General features: G+C 45.0%; 1 protein-coding gene across 1 annotated transcript in view; it reads left to right on the top strand.

Moving 5' to 3' along the window:
* The first annotated feature begins 956 nt into the window (after nucleotides 1–956).
* The window catches only part of SLC9A2 (solute carrier family 9 member A2), an 89,405-nt gene continuing 73,753 nt past the window's right edge, over nucleotides 957–16,608 (top strand). The window contains exon 1 of the mRNA XM_069583729.1: nucleotides 957–1,527. Coding sequence (XP_069439830.1) covers nucleotides 1,242–1,527 — 286 coding nt within the window. The 5' untranslated portion in view covers nucleotides 957–1,241. The remainder of the gene's footprint in view (nucleotides 1,528–16,608) is intronic.

The following is a 16,608-nucleotide window of genomic DNA, read 5'->3' as shown; positions in this document are numbered from 1 at the left end:
GGAAGCCATGTCTGGACGGATTACAAAATGAGAAAAGAGAAGGATTTTGGTTTCCTCAGGAAGGCAAAACGGTTTCAGGTACTGAAGTGCCCACTGGCCTGCTTTCAGGGAGCCTTCAGTTCCTGGTGACAAAGATGCTGCGACAGCGGATGGCAGGCAGCAAGGTCAAGGACGACTCCCGCGAGGCCTCTGCGCTCACTCGGAATCTCAGAACCAGGACGACCAGCTGCGCGGGCAGACGGGGCTCCTTCAGATCCAGAAGGGGAACCGCGTTTCCAGAAGGGGAACCGCGTTTCCTCGCCTCCGCTCTCCAGACCACAGCCTGTCCTGTAATTAGCGGAGCGGGTTCATCTGAGCTCTGCAAATCACGGGCTTTCCACGAAATAATGATGGTTCTGCAGCTCCGGGACATGAACACCTCGAAGCCTGAAATCAGAGATGTTTTTCTTTTTCGTGACTGGGGCGGGAAGAATAGTGGAACCGACAGGGGTCCGGCGATTGACAGCCGTGCTCGGTGGAAAAGAAAAGCCGGGGCTCGGGTGGGAGCGCGGGAACACGGCGCCCCGAGACAGAGAGAGCGAGCGCCCCGGGCGCGACCTGGCGAAGTACAGGAAGAGGGACCCCAGGAGCCTTTTCTAGACCTTAGGCGCCGGGCGCGCGCGCCGCGTGGGTGCGCCGGCCCCTTCCCGGGATGGATGCCCGACGCGGCCTCCGGGGCGGGGACAGCTCCGGTCACCTCGCGCCCGGTGCGGCCCGTGCGCCCAGAGCTCCCCGGCTCCGGGGCTGGCCGGTCTCGCCGCGCGGCGTGGGCCCCAGGCGAGCGCGGCCGCCGCCCCCGCGGCTCCGGCCCCCGCGTCGCCGGCCGGCTCGGCAGGTGCGTCGCGCGCCCGCCCCGGGCCGGTCCTCCCGCCCAGCGGCCGCGGGCGCCGCGCCCGCCCCGCCCCGCCCCCGCCCGCGGGCCGCCCGGGGCCGGGCCTGCAGCCGCGGCGGGCGGCGGACGGGACATGGGCCGGCGGCCGGCGGCGACGGGCGGCTGAGGGCGCCGAGGGTCCGCGCTGTGGCCTCGATCGTCCCGTGCGCGCCCGCCAGGCACTGCGCCTGCTCGCAGCAGGGACCGGGCCAGTGCGCCGCAGACTCCCGGCCCCGTGGCGGCGGCGGGCAGCGCTGCCCGCTCAGGGGCGATGCGCTGAGCGCAGGGAGGGCCGACCGCTCGGGCTACGGCGGCGCGGGGAGCAGCGCCCATGGAGCCGGCGGGCCCTGGGCTGAGCGGGCAGGCCCCGCTGCCGCTGCTGCTGCTGCTGCTCCTGCAGGCGGCGGGGCCGGCGGGCGCCCGGGCCGAGACCCTGCTGGACGCGCCGCGGGCCCGGGGCACGAGCTCCGTTCCGCCCAGCCCCGCCAGCGTGGTGGCTCCGGGCACGACGCCGTTCGAGGAGAGCCGACTGCCGGTGTTCACCCTGGACTACCCCCACGTGCAGATCCCCTTCGAGATCACCCTGTGGATCCTGCTGGCCTCCCTAGCCAAGATCGGTGAGCGCGCCGGACGCGCGGGGGTGGGGCAGGGGCCCGGCTCCGGAGGGCGCCGGGGGCCGCGGCGAATTGACCTCCGGGTCGTGGCCGCCTCCCCGGGGACCCGGGCAGGGGCGACAGAGCGGCTTCACCTGGCCGAAAGGGACCTCCCTTCCCCGGGGGCGGGGGTGGGGGGGCGGTGGGGGAGCAGCTTTATGCTTTGGTTCTTGTGGAACTTGGCCTTGAAATAGCCCCGGAGTTGCAACCTGTAACCAACTTAGCGATTCGCTGCTTCCTCTGCCTGGCATGCCCAGTGACAGCCCTCTGACAAAGTGGGGGACCTCTTGATTGCGGGAGGAGGGGAGTGGGCTGAAATTTAGGGTCTCATTTACCCGGAGCAGGGCTCCAGTGCTGCTAGAATGGTCGAAGCCCTTGATGCTTGGAGATGGATGCGCCTTGGCAGCGACGCAGACCCTGCCCCGCACCTGACTGCTGCGGTGTCTGGAAAGGGGGATCAGGGACACCTGAGTGCCTGCAGCGGGACAGGGTGTCTGGAAAAGGGGCCCTGTGCCCTCCCTCCTCTGGGCCAAGGCTGGAGAGTGACAGCTCTCCAGGAAGCATTTTCTTGGTGACTAAGGCCAGTGAAGCCAGTTGGGTGTTTAAAAATAATTAACCCAAGTTTCAAAAACTACCTTAAACTCTCATTTGGAAATATATCTCTAAATCTATTTTCTCACCTTTTTCTAAAATTTAAAAAATTAATTTTTTTATTGTATTGGAATATAGCTGATTAACAATGTTGTGATAGTTTCAGGTGGACAGCAGAGGGACTCAGCCATACATATGCTTGTATCCATTTTCCTCTAAATTCCCCTCTCATCCAAGCTGCCACATAACATTGAACAGAGTTCCCTATGTTGTACAGTAGGACCTTGTTGGTTTATTCATTCATCTTCGTTTATTTTCACCTCACATGAATTTTATTATGATTGTGGTGCTTTATATTATTTTTACTTTATATGTATATACTTTTTAATCTTAGAATATAGCAGTTACTGTTGTAATGATTCCAAAAAGTTGTTAGGTGGACAGAATTTATGCATTATTGCATATGTTTTATAGATTTGCCCCTTGAAATGACCCATGCTGTAAGGTCTCTATAAAGGATAAAAAGACACATTGCTGGCATCCTCACACCTGAAGATTGGAGGGAGGGGATGGCATTATGGCCCAGTGATCATAGTCCAGAAAAATGCTAGGTGGAGTAAGACATTCAGAAAAGATAATATGCAGTGTAGGGAGAAGGGAATCGCTTCCTCATGCTGGAGAAACATTTCAACTAGGTTTTCAGGGATGACTAGAAGACGGTCCATTGCAGATGAAAGGGAACAACATTCCAGAGAGGAATAAACAAAGACATAAATTGAGAAGGAAGCGCAAAACAAGTTTGTAGAAGGTGCCAGTTGCAGGAAAGAAGCCGAATCTTGGATGTTAGATTACATTAACCAGATTCTGTTAACGGTGCCCAAAGAAGACATGTGCTTTACAGCCTGTAATTGCCCGGTTTTGACATTAAAACTGGTTGAGTGCTTTAATTTCCCTTGGGAAATGGAATAAGGGGGAGAGGATTTCTCCGTTTATTGAGCAGATGTGCACATTTACATAAAAGGGTTGCCAGTCCTTGTAAATGCAGGTGCTTGTCTCCTTATATGGTCCTCAGGGCAGCCCTGCCAGGTAGGAAGGGCAGATAGTATATACTCGCTTGGTAGAGGTGGAAAATAAACTCAGACAATTTGCACAGACACACAGGCGGAGAGCCAAGTGTTCTCTGTTCTCTTTTTCTCTCTCTGAATCTTTGTCCCTGGCGTAGTGCTTCCTTCCCTTGTTCCTACGACTGCTTCTCTGTTGCCGTTTCTATTCAACTGTGACTCTTTCTTCTGTTCCTCACTCTTGATTATCTTCATCTGATCACTCACACTAATAACAGCCGCTAGTAGGCACTTAAATTCATTACCTCTAATTTTAACAATCATCCGGGGCAGAAATGATGACCGCATTTCATATGCAAGGAAATTGAGAGATGGGGATGTTACCTTGCTGCCAGATGGTGAGCCAGAATCCCACCCAGCTCTGCTCAATGTCTCATCTTCCTGTCTACCCTGGAGGCTTGTTTGGTGTCAGGGTTAAATGAAAAGAGATGTGTATGACCTTCTTAGGACAGCTGGCCATGCAGTGAGTACTGAGTATTGTCACCATCAGAAGTGGTGGAAGAGAAGCAGAAATGACTCTGACAGGTTCCTGGCACTTCGGTTCCTTTTCCTCAGGACTGGGCCTCCTCTCCCCTTTTCCTGCTTCTGTCTTAGGCTCCGCCTTTTCCAAGTGTTCTTATCTTCAGGTTGCCTTTTAACACTTGCTTTATTTTCCTGTCATGATCTATCTATCTTATTTGACCTCATCATGTTAATTGTACAGTGTTTTATTAAAAGGCATTCTTGCTTGTGTGAGCTCATGGATGTATTTATCTCCCCATTGGCAGTTTTCTCATCCAGACGTGTTTATATTCCCTGGCGCTTTGCTGTTCTGCCCATCTCCCTGCCTCCTTCAAATTTGGAGCTTCCTCTTTCCTTCCTGCGTGTGATGTGGCATCCAGATGGAAACAGATGATGTTCATGTCTCTTGGCCAGAAGGGTCTGAGTGGAGTAGAGACCACCATGGTGGGCTGAGGGTGTGGTTCTCAGAGAAATAAGAATAAGCTAGTGCTGTGCTTAGTTGTTCAGTGGTTCCTGACTCTGCGACCCCATGGACTGTAGCCTGCCAGGCTCCTCTGTCCATGGGATTCTCCAGGCAAGAATCTGGAGTGGGTTGCCATGGCCTCCTCCAGGGGATCTTCCCAACCCAGGGATCGAACCCAGGTCTCCCATGTTGCAGGCGGATTCTTTACCATCTGAGCCATCAGAGAAGCCCCAAAATACTGGAGTGGGTAGCCTATCCCTTCTCCAGGGGATCTTCCCAACCCTGGAATCAAACCAGGGTCTCCTGCATTTCTGGCAGATTCTTTACCAGCTGAGCCGCAAGCTAGTACTTGGGGTCTTTTCTAGGTTCTTCCAGTGTATAGTCCAGCCCTGTCCATCTGCTGTAACTCTGTTCCTAGAAGAACTATAAAATGCCCAGGGATCCGCCCCCCGGCCCCCAAGGCCCTAAACTTTTCTTTTTGGCTTTGGGGAAAACTGTGCAGGTACCTAAGACATTTTTACAGCCCATTAAACAGTGGTCTGGTCATTCAGATTCTAGCTGAACTTTTGCACTGGAAAGACTGAAGCGACTTAGCATGTACACTCTGGAAAGACTGTTACTCTGGCAGGACTTGTATGATGTGATCCGCTCATATTTGGGTAGGGTGATGAATTGAGCAGTCAGTGCAGGGGGATGTGAGGCTAAGGGGGAATGGGAGTGTTGACTCATGCAAAATGTCGCAGTTTGCATTTGGGGCAGTTTTTTTAGCGTGTACCTAGTGTACCTGAGCTTACCTGCCCCAGAGGACATGGAGGAACATTGTTAGTGATTAAGCTGAATGTGGATCACAGGTTGCCCCCAACGGAGGCACCCAATAGCATTTGTAGGAGGTTGAAATCATTTCCAGTGGTGAATTCAGAATCAGTTTCTAGACTGCTGTCTACTGTTACCTTAGAAATGCTACAATCAGAAGTGAGAAAATGTGTTTTTAGTAGTATTGAATGATCCAGCTTTATGCTTTCAAATTGTGCTGGAGAAGACTCTTGAGAGTCTCTTGCATTGCAAGGCAATCAAGTCAGTCAAGCCTAAAGGAAATCAACCTTGAATATTCGTTGGAAGGACTGATGCTGAAGCCAAAACTCCAATACTTTGGCCACCTGATGTGAAGAGTCAACTCACTGGAAAAGACTCCGATGCTGGCAAAAATTGAAGGCAAAATAATGGGGAGACAGAGAATGAGATGGTTGGATTGCACCACTGACTCAATGGACATAAGTTTAAACAAACTCTGGGAGACAGTGATGGACAGGGAAGCCTGGTATGCTGCAGTCCATGGGGTTGCAAAGAGTCATACACAAATTAGCAACTGAACAGCAACTTGATTATCAGGGACAGTCCACTTTCTAGTGACTTGATCAAAAAGAAAGTTCTGTAGTTGAAAAGTTTCCTAAATTGGTAATGATGATGTTGTGTATGTGTGTGTGTGAAATGGGTTAAGTAAATAAAAGAACGCAGCAGTTTTGGTCCACCTTTGAAAAGTTTTGTTTCGTTTTGTTTTTGGCAAGAAAGATCTCCTGAAATTTTTTTCACTTAGATCCTCATGCATTTGAACTCTTATTGTTCTTTCACTTTGGATGTTTATATTTTGAGTGACTTGATTTTTTTAAACAGTTATAACTAACTGCTCAGTCTGCCTGGTAAATCCTGGACACAGGGGTGGAGTTCTATAGCCTGGAATAATAGGTAGCCAGAGGATGAAGAAGAGACAAATTTCCTAGAGTGTTCTAAGATTGTTTGTTGCTTATTTAGTCATTGTCGTGTCCGACTCTTTTATGACCCTGTGGACAGTAGCCCGCCAGGCTCCTCTGTCCATGGGATTTTCCAGCCAAGAATCCTGGAGTGGGTGGCCATTTCTCTCTCCAGGGCACCTTCCTGGCTGAGGGATCAAACCCATGACTCTTGTGTTGCAAGCAGATTCTTTACCACTGAGTCACCTGGGAAACCTGTTCATTCTAAGCGTATCTCGTCTGACTTCCCTACCCAAGAAGTGGGTTAGCAGGATTTGTCCTAAACTGGGTGAACTTGGGCATACGTTCTAACTCGGTTCAGGGTCCTGGGACAAAGCAGTGTGTCCCCTGCTGCTCAGGGTAACACAGCTCCCGTTTGCCTCAGTGGCTCTCCAGAGACCCTGTTACTCATTTTGCAGTCAGGAGAAGCTGGCCTGTTTGCCTCTTCCAGGTGTCATCTCTCACCTTTGCCCTTGAACTTGCGTTAGCGTGCAGAATCTTTGTCTTCTCTTCATCCTGTTGTCTGGAAATGAAATAGCTTGTATTGTTATTTGAGGGGGAAGACAAAGCAGTTTGGTGCATGAGTGTTTCTCTTCTGGGCTCCAGGCAGTTCTGAGTTTAAATATGAAACCAGAGAGTTTCTTTGGTTACTATCCACCTGATTACTGAGATCTTGATCTCTGGAAAAACCCATTCTTGCCTTTGATCTGTTTCTCTTTGTTACCTTTGGTTTTCCTGAAGCGTATTCACCAACTGGTTGGTCAGTGGATGAGGCTCATGATTTTCATTAATTATTTGAACCACATCTCACTTTGAACACACCTGTAAAGCCAGGTGCTCCTGATGACGTGTGTTTGTTCCTAATAAAGGTCAAAGAAGAAGTCTAATTTCTTACAGTCTCAAAGCCATCGTCTCTTCCTATTGGGCTGACCATACTTTTCCTGTTTTCTGTCCAAAGGATGACTTAAGGGTCTTTCTAAAGATCGTTTCAAATGTCTTCTAGAATTATCACTGCTCTCTACCACAGATATAATTTTGTACCTTTTAAAATAACAGCAGGTGATTTCCTACCAAAAATGTTGGTCTTTGGGTCAGCTTTAAAAATGAGGACAATGTTTATCATTAATGAGATGCTTTGTCTTTTACAGAATTCTTTTGCATAGCTTGAAGTCCTAAAGAGGTATACAGAAAACCTTTTGTATAAACTTATTTGTTCCTTGTAGGCTTGTAAAAGCTTACCTGTAAAACCAGGTGAATTGGTTGGTTTGTGTATGGGTATATTTTCACTAATTATTCAATTGCTTTAAAGTTTATTGTTCTGTTGGCCTATCTATGTCCTCTTAGGTCAGTTTTGTTGTTTTTATTGTTCTAGAAAGTCATCATTTCATTTGCATTTTTAAATTTATGAGAATAAATCTATTTTTCATGATTTTAAAAATCTTCACTTTATTTGTATTTAAGTTCTACTTTATTTTTCCTAATATTGTTATTTTTAATCTTTCTTTGATCAAAATTCATAGAAATCTATTTATTTTATTCTTTTTCAGAGAATTGCATTCTGGTTGGCTTCTAATTTATAAATTTCTGCTCTCTATTATTTAGTTACTTTTAATTTAATAGGTTGTATTTTGTTATTATTTTAAAAATTACTGAATTGAAAGTTTACCTCATTAATTATTGAAGTTACTTGTTTTCCAATATGTTGACTCCAAACTTATAAGGGTTATTAATCGCTGAAAAAACACTTACAATTGAAAACATAATTAGCATTACTTTCAATATTTTCAGTGATAAATACTTTTAGGAACTGACAAGCTCCACAATTGGCATGGCTATATGACATTAGTCTTATTAAAGTGGACAAAGATATTTAAATAGTTTAGTTGTTATAACTCCTACTAAGTCATTTTCTCGGAGAAGGCAATGGCACCCCACTCCAGTACTCTTGCCTGGAAAGTCCCATGGACGGAGGAGTCTGGTGGGCTGCAATCCATGGGGTCGCTTGGAGTTGGACATGACTGAGCGACTTTACTTTCACTTTTCACTTTCATGCATTGGAGGAGGAAATGGCAACCCACTCCAGTGTTCTTGCCTGGAGAATCCCAGGGATGGGGGAGCCTGGTGGGCTGCCGTCTCTGGGGTCGCACAGAGTCAGACACGACTGAAGTGACTTAGACGCACAGCAGCAAGCCATTTTCTTGTCATCATCTTGTCCAAAATATGGCTATTTATTTATTCTCATTAAATTCACAGCTGTGGAAAACTGACACTTGAGACTATGTTATAAACAAAACGTTTATGATACTCTATTTTGGAGATTAATCCTTTCTTGATTGCTCTTTTGAAAAGACACATACATCCCAATGTTCATTGCGGCACTTTCTCAATAGCTAGGACATGGGAGCAACCTAAATGTCCATCAGCAGAGTAGTGGATAAAGAAGATATGGCACAGATGTACAATGGGATATTACTCAGCCATAAAAGAACCATCTGCAGCAACATGGATGGGCCTAGAGACTATCATACTGAGTAAAGTAAGTCAGACACAGAAAGACAAATATCATATGATATTATCTATATGCAGAATCTAAAAAAAATGGTAACGAACTTATTTTCAAAACAAGAGTCACAGATGTAGAAAACAAACTTACGGTTACCAGGGGATAAGGTCAGTTCAGTTCAGTTCAGTCACTCAGTCGTGTCTGACTCTTTGCGACCCCATGGACTGCAGCACACCAGGCCTCCCTGTCCATCACCAACTCCCAGAGTTTTACTCAAACTCATGTCCATTGAGTCAGTGATGCCATCCAACCATCTCATCCTCTGTCATCCCCGTCTCCTCTCGCCTTCAATCTTTCCCAGCATCAGGGTCTTTTCAAATGAGTCAGCTCTTCACATCAGGTAGCCAAAGTATTGGAGTTTCAGCTTCAACATCAGGACTGATTTCCTTTAGGGAGGACTGGTTGGATCTCCTTGCAGTCCGAGGGACTCTCAAGAGTCTTCTCCAACACCACAGTTCAAAAGCATCAATTCTTTGGTGCTCAGCTTTCTTCATAGTCCAATTCTCACATTCATACATGACTACTGGAAAAACCGTAGCCTTGACTAGGGTGAAGAGGGATCAAATTGGGAATTGGGGATTGACATATACACATTGTGCTGTGCTGAGTCACTCAGTTGTATCTGACTCTCTGCGACCCCATAAAGCCCACCAGGCTCCTCTGTCCATGGGGATTCTCCAGGCAAGAATACTGGAGTGGATTGCCATGTCCTCCTCCAGAGAATGTTCTCAACCCAGGGATCGAACCCAGGTCTCCCATTTTGCAGGTGGATTCTTTACTGTCTGAGCCACCAGGGAAGCCCAAGAATACTGGAGTGGGTGGTCTGTCTCTTCTGTAGAGGATCTACCTGACCCAGGAAATCAAACCGGGGTCTCTTGCATTTCAGGTGGATTCTTTACCAGCTGAGCTATCTGGGAAGCCTGACATATACACACTACTATGTATGAAATAGATAACTAATAAGAACCTGCTGTATAGCACAGGGAACTCTATTCAGTACTCTGTAATGGCCTATATGGGAAAAGAATCTAAAAAACGAATGGAGACATATATATATGTGTTGTGTATGCATATATATATATATATATATATATATGATTCACTTTGCTGTATACCTGAAACTAACACAACATTTAAAATCAATGATACTCCAATAAAAACTTTTTAAAAATAAAAAGCAGTCATGGTACTCTAAATTTATGTAAATTTATCTATTGCAAGTTATACTAATAGCAATAAAGAAAATGGTAAAGACCAAAGAATTCGGGGAGATGATGCAAATGAAATTGCACTTGCCTAACAATTGGTGTGAAATCATTACTGCTTTTAACTTGCAAACCATCTGTATTCTGAGGAGACCTCAACACCATACATTAGTGGTAAAGCGGGAAGCATGACGGTTGATGGTGCGTCAGGACCTGTAAAATACAGTTTGGTCTTTATGAAGTCAAATAAATGCCTCATGAGATGAAATAGGAATGTTAAATGAAGCGCTTCTTAAAGATGAATTCTCCTGATCCAAATGTGTATAATTTAAAGGAATGGTAATATACGTATTTAAGGCTAGAAATATATCCTTCTGATCCTGTTTCAGTTGCTTTGCATGGTTTTGATGTATAGAGTTTTCATTTTAGCTCAGTTCTCAGTGTTTTAAATTTTCCTTGTGATTTTTTTTTATTGTAGCCCAATAATTATTTAGGATTATAGTTTGAGTTATAGTAATAAACATTTCAAGATGTATGGTTATTTTTAAAATTTTATTCATGGTTTACTCCATGTTGGTTATGTAGACCTGGTTGGTTTTTTATATTGATTGAGACATTTTCTGTGGCTTAATGGGGCTTCCTAGCTGGATGAGTGGTAAAGAATTTGCCTGCCAATGCAGGAGACGCAAGAGATTTGTGTTCGATCCCTGGGTTGGGGATATCTCCTGGAATAGGAAATGGCAACCCACTCCAGTATTCTTGCCTAGAAGATTCCGTGGAGAGAGGAGCCTGGCAGGCTACAGTCCCTGGGGTTGCAAAGGGTCAGATACAACTGAGCGTACGCACACACACATGCACATACTCTGTGACTTAATAGGTGGTCATTTAAAACTACATTTCAAACTTTGATTGAAGAAGATTGTGTGTTCCCTATAACATGCCGGCACTTGTACACATATACAGGCTCACATATGTACATACACACTGAGGACTAGATGAAATTTCAAATTATGGAGTGCAAATATTAAATAGCATTACCAATTTTGGGGGTTACTTTATTAGTTTCTAGGGGTACGTTAAAACCACTCTCTAAGACTGTGATGTCAGTTGCTGTTGGTAAGTTTGTTATGTTTTGCTTTAATATTTTGATGCTTTGTTATTAAGTACCTACTAGCTCAATATTGTTAAAATCTTCTGAGTAAATCCTTCCTTTACTTATTAGGTTACTCATTAATGTCCCTATTTTAAATATTTTTCTGTGGCTCAAGGTCTATTTTTTCTTATATTCCTATTGCTGTTCAAAATAAACTTCATTTTGCACATGTATTCTTTTCTGTATCTATGTTTTCCACACCTATATTTTCCAGACGTATTTTTTCCCTAACCATAATTATCATATCAAATCAACTGGGTAATTTTCTTTTAGCTGTATCTTGTTAAACCACATGTGAGTAGACTTTCTATCTTTAATTTAAAATTTCAAATATCTGCAGTTTAGGGAGAAGGATAATTATGTATGTTGTGCGTAATGATATATGTGGACTTTGCTGTCTGTTTACTACACTTTTACCTGGTCTCTTCAGTTCTCTTTTCTTGTCATATTTTCGCTTAGTCAAGTTTTCCCTTCATTTTGTAATATCATATATTCTCTTTCCATTTTTTTGTGGTTACATTTCAATTTTAACCAGATACCTGATTAAACAGGATCCAGTCCAGTCTGCCTTGGCCCACATCTCAGGAAATTTTCTTGCATAATTTTGTAGTTGTATGATTTTTTGGTACATAACTGAAATTCTGAGCTCAGTTACCCTTTGGTAAAATGCAGATAGTAAAAGTGCCAATGTCCTAGGCTGTTGTGAGAATTAAGTTTGTTAATATATGTAAAATGTTAAAATTACATTTGGGATCACAGTAAACATATTATTTTCTGTTTTATTATTGTTTTGTTGTCTTCATGAATGATATTTATATTAAAAAATTTTACCTGCTATCTGCCAGCTTCAGAATTATATCCTTTTACCTTATAATTTAGACCTGATTTGTATTTAATTTCCTCCATGAGTTAGTTTTTAATTTTTACAAACAGTGTCTACATGGATTTCTAAACATGCTTACCATTTTTTCTTCATTGTTACTTCTTCTATTTCCTCTTTTTTCCAGATTGTTTTCTTTTAAATGAAATATGTAATTTAGTGGATACTTTGGGAAGGGAGGCTTCCATTGATAAATTCTCTTGATCTTTGTATTAAAATGTCTTTATTTTGAGTATTCTCTTGAATGATTATATCACAGAGTATTAGTTCAGTTCAGTTCAGTCGCTCAGTCGTGTCCAACTCTTTGCGACCCCATGAATTGCAGCACACCAGGCGTCCCTGTCCATCACCAATTCCTGGAGTTCACTCAAACTCATGTCCATCGAGTCGGTGATGCCCTCCAGCTGTCTCATCCTCTGTCGTCCCTTTCTCCTCCTGCCCCCAATCCCTCCCAGCATCAGAGTCTTTTCCAATGAATCAGCTCTTCGCATGAGGTGGCCAAAGTATTGAAGTTTCAGCTTTAGCATCAGTCCTTTCAAAGAACACCCAGGACTGATCTCCTTTAGAATGGACTGGCTAGATCTCCTTGTGGTCCAAGGGACTCTCAAGAGTCTTCTCCAACACCACAGTTCAAAAGCATCAGTTCTTCAGTGCTCAACTTTCTTCACAGTCCAACTCTCACATCCATACATGACTACTGGAGAAACCATAGCCTTGACTAGACGGACCTTTGTTGGCAAAGTAATGTCTCTGCTTTTGAATATGCTATCTAGGTTGGTCATAACTTTCCTTCTAAGGAGGAAGCGTCTTTTAATTTCATGGCTGAAGTCACCATCTGCAGTGATTTTGGAGCCCCCCAAAATAAAGTCTGACACTGTTTCTACTGTTTCCCCATCTATTTCCCATGGAGTGATGGGACCGGATGCCATGATCTTCGTTTTCTGAATGTTGAGCTTTAAGCCAACTTTTTCACTCTCCTCTTTCACTTTCATCAAGAGGCTTTTTAGTTCCTCTTCACTTTCTGCCATAAGGGTGGTGTCATCTGCGTATCTGAAGTTATTGATATTTCTCCCAGAAATCCTGATTCCAGCTTGTGCTTTATAGGAGCTGAAATTATAGTCATTTACCATCTGCTGCTACTGATTAGTCACGCAGTTTTGTCAGACTGTGTGACCCCATGGACTGTAGCTCACCAGGCTCCTCTGTCCATGGGATTCTCCAGGCAAGAATGCTGGAGTGGGTTGCCACTGCCTTCTCCAGGGGATCATCCCAACCCAGGGATTGAACCCGCGTCCGCTGTGTCTCCTACATTGTAGGCAGATTCTTTACCTGGTGACCCACCGGGGAAGCCTTATCATTTGGAAGGTATTATTTCATACTTTCTGTTCTCTTTGGTTGTGAAGGAGAATTTCATTGTCACTCTCATCACACTTTGAGTTAACCTGACTTTTCTCTTGACCTGTAGTTATCATACTTGAATAAAAGAGAAGTAGCTCAGCAGTTGAAGATATGTTGGACCTACTTTTGGAAAAGCTGTCTCCCAGTCAGAGGTTGTTGTTGTTGCTGTTGTTTTGCAGCAGCCCAGTTGTGTTTGAGTCTTTGCAACCCCATGGACCACAGGACACGAGGCCTCCCTGTCCCTCAGCAACTCCCAAATGTTGCCCAAGTTCATGTCCATTGCATTAGTGATGCCATCCATCCGTCTCATCCTCTAAAGCCCTCTACTCCTGCCCTCAATCGTTCCCATCATCAGGGACTTTTCCAATGAGTCGTCTGTTTCCATCAGATGACCAAAATACTGCAGCTTCAACTTTAGCATCAGTCCTTCCAACAAGTCTTCGGGGTTGATTTCCCTTAAGATTGATGGGTTTGATCTCCTTGCTCTCCAGGGAAATTCCAGGAGTCTTCTCCATCAGCACAGTTTGAAGGCATCAATTCTTTGGTGTTCTGCCTTCTTTATGGTTTAGCTGTCACACCCATATGTGACCACTGGGAAGACCATAGCCTTGACTATAAGGACCGTTGTCGGCAGAGTAACGTCAGAGGTAGAAAGACACTATTCAGTTGTGGTTCTGCCATTAATATTGTCTTGTGATCCCGGCAGGTCTTCACCTACTTGGTTCTTGCGTTTAAGGGTAGAAGTAGGGATCTGTATCTGCTCCCAGCTGTTTAGTATTTCCATAGGGATAATGTGAAAGGCTCTGTCGAGAAGGAAAACATTCATAAAAAAGGTTTTATTTTTTATAGCAAAAGAAAACTTAAGCCAAGAGAAACATGTGTTCATTATATTAAAGAGCTGTGTGATATGGGCATCTTGTCATGCTAAATGAGACATACACAATTACAGCTTATTCTCTTGCAATTACCTCTTTTAAATGTAATGAGTCATAATTGATGTGCTTCCTGCAACAACCCTGCGCATGGTTCGTCAGTGTCCAGGGGCTTTCTGATCTTGATTTTTACAGATTCATTCCTGTTTGAAGATGTGTGTGTTCCTCTCTGTCCAGTAGTTCCAGGGGAGGGCATGGGAATCCCTCTGCAAGCTCTCCTTGTGGTCATGCAAAAATCATATTTTAAAATTTAGTTCAGTTTAATTTGTTAATTGAAGTATAGTTGATTTACAATGTCGTGTTAGTTTTAGGTGTACTGCAGATTGACTCAGTTACATACACACATGTGGGCCTCCCTGGTGGCACCACGATAAGAATCTTCCTGTCAACGCAGGAGACCTGGGTTAGATCCCTGGGTTGGGAAGATCCTCCGGAGGAGGAAATGGCAACCCACTCCAGTATTCTTTCTTAGAGAATTCCATGGTAGAGGAGCCTGGCGGGCTACAGTCCATGGGGTCACCAAAGAGTCAGATGGGACTGAGTAACTGAGGGTGCACACACACATATTCTTTTCCAGATTATTTCCCCTTATAGCTTATTACAAAATATTGAATATAGTTCTCTGAGGTGTACAATTGGTGCAACCACTATTGAGAAAAGTATGAGGATCCTTAGAAAACTATAGCGTTACCATGTGATCCCGCAGCCCCACTCCTGGGCATAAATCTGGAGAAAACCATAATTTGAAAATATACGTGCACCCCAGTGTTCACTGAAGCACTATTCACAAAAGCCAAGGCATGGAAGCAACCTAGACATCCTCTGACAGGTGAATGGGTGAAGAAACTGTGGTACATACACGCAACAGAGTATTACTTAGCCACAAAAAGAATGAAATAATGCCATTCGCAGCCATGTGGATGGACCTAGAGATGATCATACTAAGTGAACCAGAGAAAGATAAATATATGACACTACTTATATGTGGAATCTTAAGAAAAATGATACAAATGAACTTCTATACAAAACACAGACATAGAAAACAAACTTACAGTTACCAGAGTGGGTGATGGGGGAGAGAGAAATTAGGAGTTTGGGATTAACAGACAACACATTCCTATCTATGTTAATAACATAGAGAACCAACAAGGACAGAAGTCATATTTAAAGGTGAATTTCATGTTATTCCTTAGTGTTGGCCTACAGAGGCTCATGTGTCAAGGAAAGAGAAACGAAATTCACAATTGTACTTAGCAACTTTGACTGATAATGAAACAGAGTACATACACATACTCGCGCCCTGCATTGAAAGCACTCTGAAGCCACTTAAAGATTTTGTGAACCATGGACATTCCTCATTGAGGCCCAGGACCAAGAAACACCCCACTGCCGTATTTCTGAGATCCTGCCACTGCCAATCCTGTGACTCCCGATTCGTGAGCTTATTTCCTGCGATGCATGGGCTGGGACACCTGAGCTGTGTTACACACCCCAGCACGGCAGTGTCTTCCCCTGTGGCCTGGAGGGTGGAGATAGGAGAGGCTGATAGTCCCTGTATGGTGGCCTCTTTCATGGAGTCATAATAGCTCATGAGGATGGAGCCTTTTTTCGTGCCAGGAATCTGAGTCAGGTGCTTTACACCCAGTATTCTCTTTAATCCTCACAGTAACTCTTGGAGGCAGGCACCATTATGATCCCCAGTGTCAAAAAGCAGATGAGGAAACAGGTTTAGAGAGCTTAGGTGTCGCAGCTATTACGTGGGAGAGGGAGGTGCGTGGGGAGTGTGCTTGGGCACTCCCCTGTGTCTCGCCCTGGCAGCCTGCCTTCCGTGGAGAAGACTATGAAGTTCAGAAATCTGCCCATGGTCTCCAGAACGTCTTGACCGACCTGGTTTCATTCAGCCTTAACCTGGACCTGGAGACCTGCGCTGAGGTCCCGCTTGAACCTTATTATCTCGTGTGGACTGTCTGAGATTTTCACTGTAAAATTAGACAGTAATGAGGGTCACTGGGGGAACCAACTGAAATGATACATGAAAGCAAGCTGTGACTGCAGAGTTAAGGTCAGCGTGACACATGGTGACTCTGTGCTGAGTTAGCATAGAACAGTACAAGAAGGCAGACCCCCTAAGCCTAGAATTCCTCAACGTGCGTCTAGAATTCTTCAAGGTGCATCTAGAATTCCTGAATCTTGGTCTGCCTTCTCCACCTCCCTAACTCAGGGACTGTAGAATTTGAACGTGTGTTTGAAATACGTATTTAGTTTCTCCTGTACCGCAGAGTGAATCAGCTATATGTGTACGTTGTTGTTCAGCTGCTAAGTCCCGTCCAACTCTTTGAGACCCCATGGACTAGCACACCAGGCTCTCCTCTCCTCCACCTCCCAGAGTTTGTGCAAATTCCTGTCCATTGAGTCGGTGATGCCATCCAACCATCCCATCCTCTGTTACCC

This window comes from Ovis canadensis, chromosome 3, assembly GCF_042477335.2.
Source record: "Ovis canadensis isolate MfBH-ARS-UI-01 breed Bighorn chromosome 3, ARS-UI_OviCan_v2, whole genome shotgun sequence".
NCBI lineage: Eukaryota > Metazoa > Chordata > Mammalia > Artiodactyla > Bovidae > Ovis > Ovis canadensis.
Note: the sequence above shows the minus strand (reverse complement) of the source record. Positions and strands in the feature narration are given on the sequence as shown.